Source organism: Aquila chrysaetos, chromosome 2 (assembly GCF_900496995.4).
Source record: "Aquila chrysaetos chrysaetos chromosome 2, bAquChr1.4, whole genome shotgun sequence".
Lineage (NCBI taxonomy): Eukaryota > Metazoa > Chordata > Aves > Accipitriformes > Accipitridae > Aquila > Aquila chrysaetos.
The window spans coordinates 26,932,930-26,939,914 of NC_044005.1; the positions used below are offsets into that span (position 1 = coordinate 26,932,930).

The following is a 6,985-nucleotide window of genomic DNA, read 5'->3' on the forward strand; positions in this document are numbered from 1 at the left end:
TGTCACTGCTGTTAGAAAGAAAAGCTTCAGTTAGGCTGCAGTACTGCTGTCTCTCAGAATTCAGCACTAGATTTTGCTTTAACCTGTCCAGTGATCATGGGAGATGATGGGGCCAAGATCACTCCACCTACTTTGAGGGGCCTGTGTGGTATTTTGGGACTCTATAGAGCCCTGCTCCTTTCTGCCTCTCTGCTGAATGTCTGGTGATTTCAACGGTATGCGTGGGCTCTCCAAGACCTCTGAATTCTCTAGCTCTGAACTTGATGGTCTTTCAGCAGAAGGCACATTGCGATGCCAGATTTACTGACTTCACGGGGTTACTTGTCACGTAAGTCTCACTATTGCAGCTACACCTACATGACTGCTTCAGGGGTCAGCTCTACTGTGCATTTGCTGTGCCTGGGTGTTGCCCTTGTAAACTTGAGTGGCAATGTGAAAGTAGCTGCTTCTCAGTGGGTGGCATCTCAGTAGCAACTGGGGTCATTCTTCATCAGTTGTCAGCGCTGCCTCCAGCTTAATGTTGAAAGACGGGAAGCCGCGCGCAATATTTGCTTTTGCATAGGGCAGGCCTCGTTGAGCAAGCTGTGAAGCTGCAATACACGCTATTGAGATGAGAGACATCCTGTGCGTGTTCTGATTAGGGAAGGGGTGAAGAAAGCAGAGCCTGCTGCAGTGACCAGGAAACGTGGAGTTACACAAACCCAGCCCTGAATGCCAGCCTGCAGAGATTTCCTGAGAGCACGGTGTCAAGGTGGCCTTGAGCCAAACACGTGCCAGCACAGGTGGTGTCTTTGCCTCCACCTTGAGAAAGGAGTTCTCAGGAGCTGGAGTGACAGGGCTAGAGGCTGTCAGGGGGGCCTCGCTGTTCTTGTGGGACCTCTTCATGTGCAAGCATTAGGGAGGGAACAGAATAGTGCTCTGCAAGCAGGGGCACCCTGCCCCAGCTGCTGTCCTGCCAGAGGGGCACTTGTTTCCCTGCACAAGCAGCAGGAGTGACAGAGGGTAGCAGCCCCTCTAAGCTAACTTGGGAAGGAAAGGCAGTGTTGCAGAGATCCCAGGGAGGGAGCACATTCCCAGAGTGGGGGGGCTGTTTGCCATGACTCCTATTCATTCAAGGACTGGGCTAGCTTTAATAGGAAGAGCGGGGCAAGGGAAGGGTCAGCCCACTCAGCCCAAAGCAAGAAGGTGCATGAGCATTTCTCCTCCCCTCATGGCCAGAAGAGGATACGCTATAGCTACTCCCAGAGGTGCCAGACCAAGTCCAGGGGCACCCAGAGCCAGGGCACATTGTTCACTCCTCCCCAGGCAGGAGTAAGCTGGGCTGTTGGGCACATGCAAATGATTAGGTAGACCCAGCCTGGAGATGGCCTCCCTGATTCAGAGGCATGAACTCACCTGCCCTTTTTACCTCCTTTCCAATGAGGTCTCCAGCTTGCCACTGAAACACCACAGCAGGTGACACATAGAGGAGCAGGAGGAGACCCAACCCAGACAGATTAGATGGAGAAGGCTGTAAGGAGTGACCCCACTGCCCACTGGGGGTGGGTGGGAAAGGGCGTAGCCACAGCCAGCCCTGACTGACACCAGGGCAAGGCCAGACCTGTCCTTAATGATATTCCCACTCTGATGTGCCCTATGCCTCAGGCAGCTAGCACCAGTCTGCAGTTTATAAAGCCCAACTTAAATCAGAGGTTAGGGAACTCCTTTAGGGTCACAGGGAAGCAGTGCAAAAGGTAACACAAGGACAGCTCCAGCAGTCAACTTAAATGCTTTTATTGACAATGTCTCTGAACAATAATAAGCAAACAATGCTTAAGTTTCATCCAAATTCACTTTCCACATGTCAAAAAAGACCTCAAGGTAGAAAAAAATAAAATAAAAATATAAATATCTGAGAATCCATCTTAATAAATAAATTAAAAACACAATAAAAACGTTTTCATGGAAAACTTATGTCAGAACATTCAGACCACCTCAACAATGCATGATCAGTAAAGTTACAATGAACATCAATGTAGAACTACAGTACATGGATATAGCTATTTATCTACCTACTAGAAAATAAAATAGAGTCTCTTTTCCCCCCAGGTAAGATGGGTCATTGCTAAGTCATCAGAACACGATATTGCCAGGAACACAGTAGTTATTGTTAATCAGCTGCACTAGATACAAGTTGGAGATACCCAGCACCAGGTTAAATTCCAATCATTGAAAACCAAGAGATTAATTAGTTAATGCTAGTGATACTAAGGAGGGGAGGGAGTCACCTACCCAGCCACATGGGACATGCTACAGACTACCAGCTCTCATGGATGGGCCGTTGGGGACGAGACAAACTCCATGCGATTTGCTACATCTCTGGAAGAGGTACGAGGCCTCGGTGCAGGGCGCTCTGCCAGGCCCCAGGGTGCCAGGCCAGACGGGGGGGGTGGCGGTGGCAGGGCCCTCCCCAGGCCCGGGGAGCCCCATGGGGCACAGCGGCGAGTCCGGGGTGGGGGGGGTGGTGCGCGGGCAGGGGAGGGGGCCCGGCAGGTCAGTCAATGCTGGAGCCCCTCACAAGGCCAGGAGGGTGGGGGAGCTGAGGGAGTCGGACGAGGGCTCGTTGCTGCTGCTGCCCTTCCGGTGCGCGGCAGCGCAGCTGGGGAAGGCGTCCGCCTCAGGGTAGGTGAAGACGAAGGTGGAGGTGTAGGTGCTGGGGCACGGGGTGCAGGTCACCACGGGGGTGCAGAGGGGCTCCAGCTCACCGCTGGTCCCGGTGCCCAGCGACTCCCAGTCCGACGCATAGAAGGAGGAGGCCCCGGGCAGGTCCATGTCGGGCACAGAGCGGGAGGCCTCCCGCGGCCCCGTGGAGAAGAGCAGCTCGTCGAAGGGCTCAGCCTTGAGCTCCAGCCCGCTGCCGCCGGTCTCCTTGGGTGGTACGGCCGGCGGCGCCTCAGCCATCAGCGGCAGGGTGAAGGCGGCCTCCTCGGCCACGGCAGGGCTGGGGCTGCCCAGGTCCAGCGCCCGCCCAGCGGTCTTCGGTGGCGGCCACCAGCTCCTCAGAGAAGCGCAGCTCCTCGGGCATCTTGCAGGCGGGCCGGTGGGCCGCCAGGATGAACTCCAGCTTCTCCTTCTCCTTCAGCAGGTTGGCGATCTCTGCCTGCAGCGCAGACTTCTCCTCCTCCAGCTGGTCGGTCTCCTGCAGAGAGCACGGGGCTGTCAGCCAGGGCCGGCATCCCCCCCCACGGCTGGAGTCCCCTTCCTCCTGCCACCCCCCGCCCCCGGGCACCCCTCCCCCCGCCTCCCGGGCGGCACTTACCGCCTGCAGCGTGTCGGTGAGCTCCCGCCGCCGGTTGCGGCACTTGGCCGCTGCCATCTTGTTCCTTTCCCGGCGGATCCTTCTCTTCTCCTCCTCCTCGGGGGACAGCTGCGGGCAGAGAGAGGCCGCTCAGTCCCGCCGCCAGCCCGGTGCCCCCCGGGCCGGGGCGGCCGCGCCCCCCCCCCCCCCCGTATGCCTCCCCCCCCCCGATAACCCCGGTCCCCGCTCACCTGCTCGACTTTGCCCCTGCGACCGATGCTCTGCCCGCGGCCGCCCGGCGCCTTCAGCACTGCGGGGCGGGAGTAGGCGGCGGGGGCGGGCGCCGACACGCCGTAGGGGTGCCCGCAGCTCTGGGAGGGGGCCACCGAGGAGATGAGGGTGGGCTGCACCAGCCACTGCAGGCTGGGGCTGGTGGAGATGGCCGTCACCGTGGGCACGAAGCTGGCGCTGGAGACGGCCAGGTCGGTGCAGAAATCCTGCGGGACAGAGGAAAGGGGGGGGGGGGCTGCCGTCAGCGGGGCGCCCGGACCGCTCCCCGCCGCCCCCGGGGCCGCACCGGCCGCGGCGCCGCACTGTCAGCGCCGGCTCCACACGAGAGCGGCCTGTTATAAATATCTCTGACGTCCGCGCTGACGCAGACACTGCTCCGGAGTCTCCTCAATGAACTCGCGTTTTATCAATGAAGCCGCTTTACACACCCGCCGCAGAGCGCGGCCCCGGCCACGGCTCCCCCCCCCCCGCCCGCCCCGGCACCAGGGCCGCTCCCCCCGCCCGGCCCCCGGCCCGGGAGCAGCCTGCCGCGGCCCGCCCTCCTCCGCAGCCGCTGCCGGGCCCCGCGCCGCCCGCTCCCGTCCCGCCGTCCCGTCCCGTCCCCTCCCGGGTTGCTCCCGCCCCGCGGCGAGGGCGCAGCCGGCGTGCCCGGCGCCTCACCTGCGGGTTGACGGGCGAGCCCATGCTGGAGAAGGAATCCGCCGGCGAGGGGTAGTAGGTGAGGCTGTCCCCGGCCGGGGAAGCGCTGCTGCAGCGGGAGGAGGGCGCCTCGTACTCTCCGGCGAAGCCCTGGTACATCATGTCGGCTCGGTGCGCGCAAGCCGGCGGTGCGGGGCGATGCGGTGGTAGCGGAGCACCCTTGGGGAGAAGGCGAGGAGGGGGCCGGCTGCGTGCGTCCCTCTGTCCGGTCCGCGCCGCGCGTCTCTCCGCTCCGCCGCCGGGGCTGCCTCTGCTGCTGGATTACCGCGCGGCGCCTCCCTTTTATACCCTCCCGACGACGTCACTGGGGACGCGCCGCCCGCGCCCGCGGGGGGGGACGCTCGCCCCGCGCCCGCCCCGCGCCACCCCCGGGGCCGCTCCGCGCGCCGCCCGCCGCCGCCTGCCGCGGAAGAGAGCCGCGACGAGGGGCGGGGGGCGGCCGCCGGGACGGGGGGAGCCCCGCGGGCGGCGCGGGGAGGGGCGGCGGCGGGGTTCCCCCCCCGCGCGGAGTGGTACGGCCGGGCTCGGGAACCCACTGACGCAGATATCCTTATATGGGATACATCCTGTGCGAGGGGGCGTGACTGACGGGAAGCGCTCCAGGCTGCAGCCAAGTGCGGCGGGCGGCGCGCGGGGCGGGACGGGACGGAACGCGGCGCGGCGCGGCGGCCCCCCCGCCCCCCCCCCCCACCCCACGCGTGGCGAGACCCCGCCGAGGGCCCCGGCGGACCGACGTTGCCCCCGCGGACGCCGTCCCGCCGCAGGTGACACCCTCCCCCTCTCCGGGGGGGGGGAGCCGGCGGCACCGCGGCTCGGCGGGGCCCCCGCGCAGCCCCGCCGCGGAGCAAGGTGCTCCAAGGGAGGCGGCAAAGCAGGGCTGGGGGCCGGGCCCCGTCCCCGGCACGGAGCGGGGTCTGCCCATAGCTGGGCACGGGGACACGGCGGCCCCTACGTGCGGCAAGCCTGACCGACCCCCTTCCCTGCAGCGAGGAACGTGTTATGTGGCACTATTTACTTGTCTATTATATACGCAGAGTAATAGTCGAGAGCGAGGGTACTGGCACGGGGCGCTGGGAAGCCCTGCTGCCAGGGAAGCCTGGGGGGCCACAGCCCCCCAGGAAGGTTGGGAGAGCTTGGGAGCCGCGCTCGGGGGTGCCGGGACACCCGCCAAGGGCACGGGCAGGGGGCCACCGGGAAACCACCGGCGAGGAGCGAGGGGTGAGGCTTGTCCTTTCCTCCAGTTTGGGTTTTGTTTTGATCCTTGTTGCAGCGAAGCCCGGAGACACCCACCCACGACGGGGATGTCAGGCAGCCCTGGCTCAGGTCAGGCTAAGCTGGGAGCCAGACCGCAGACTCGCCTTGCACGGGAGCCAAGAGATCGCGGCTATAGATAGTAACAGGGAAGCTGCAGCAGCGAGCGTGTTTACAGCAACAAACAGAGCCTGCAGCGCAGTCTCCAAGCAGGAGCGTCACCCAGCCAGGCTGGGATCCTGCTGGCAGCGTCTCCCGCTGTTTGAGCTCATGGGCTAAATGCAGCGCCTGATGCTGCTGCTGTTGCTGTTGCTGTGCGAGCAACCTCCGTTCTTAGAGATCTGGGCCACGGGGGCGGGAGAACTGGGCCAGCTGCTATTTCTGAGCTGCCCGTCAGAGCGGAGGGGACAGCCAAGGACTGCCGCAGCTCACGGCCCGCACCACTCCCTGGGAAAGGACCTGCGGGGGCCAGCACTGCCTCTCACCAGCTCAGCACCAGCCTGTGGGCTAGTCCCTCTCGGGGCAGGCGTCGGCCACCCCGGGTCCCCGTGCTGCCAGGGGCTCCTTGCCCCAGCCAGCATTCCCCCCATGCTGTCCGCCAAAGCAGTGGGGCGAGCGTGGTCTCTTCAGCAGCCCCGGGCCAAAGGCAAGGAGGTCCCCCCTCAGCATTGCCCGGAGGAGGGATGTGCCAGCAAATTAGCAAAGCCACGACCCCAACCCCGCCATCCCTGCCAGCGGCCCAGCGGCAGGCCAAACCTCTGCGGCCACATCCCCAGCAGGGCCTGGGTTGGTGCACTGGTGCCCAGCATCGGCAAGAGCCTCCAAGACAGTTTCAAGTCCCAGACATGTGCCAGGCACGTTTCAGAAAATCCCTGCTTAGCTCTGCTGCTGTCTACAAACTGCCCCAGGGTTCCCCTAGCCAAACTGCCCCCCCCCAGAAGAAGTGTCTGGAAATCAGGGAGGGGGACCCACTTCACCAAAGCCCAAAATATTTTTGTGGCACCCATGCAAACCATCTGTTGCCATCTCCGCTGGCGACCGAGTGTGCTCTGTTTGTACCAAACGGAAAGTGCACGGACGCTGCACATTTCTAACACGTGGAGGCAAGGAAACAGAGAAAGCGAAAACACATGACGTGGGTTTGTTGTTTGCTCCAAACATGGGGCGCACACGGTTTTACCGCAGCATGTGTGAGAAAAAAAAGAGGAAGCAAGCGGTACCACAGGGACAAGACAGAGTCAGAGCGCAAACCCTCCTGCCCGGGTGACGGGGTTGCCCTCACCAGTGTGCCGCCAGAGCCTGATGAAGGCTCCTTGCCCCCCTCACCAGATGGGAACGGACAGAGGCATTCAGCCCTTCCAAAATACTGCGATCTGAGGAATGGATCACGAGTCCATCGAGCACTGCAACCTCATTAAACCTGTACAATCAGTGCCAGCAGGGTTTTGCCAGGCTCTGGCGGTGCTC

General features: G+C 63.0%; 1 protein-coding gene across 1 annotated transcript; it reads right to left on the reverse strand.

The window, feature by feature from the left end:
- Window positions 1–1,757: 1,757 nt before the first annotated feature.
- On the reverse strand, window positions 1,758–4,541 carry FOS (Fos proto-oncogene, AP-1 transcription factor subunit). Its single transcript, XM_029997274.2, is given in 5 exon segments — window positions 1,758–3,003; window positions 3,005–3,178; window positions 3,299–3,406; window positions 3,529–3,774; window positions 4,229–4,541. Coding segments are annotated over 5 exon segments (1,119 nt in total). The 5' UTR covers window positions 4,370–4,541; the 3' UTR covers window positions 1,758–2,553.
- Window positions 4,542–6,985: the final 2,444 nt, after the last annotated feature.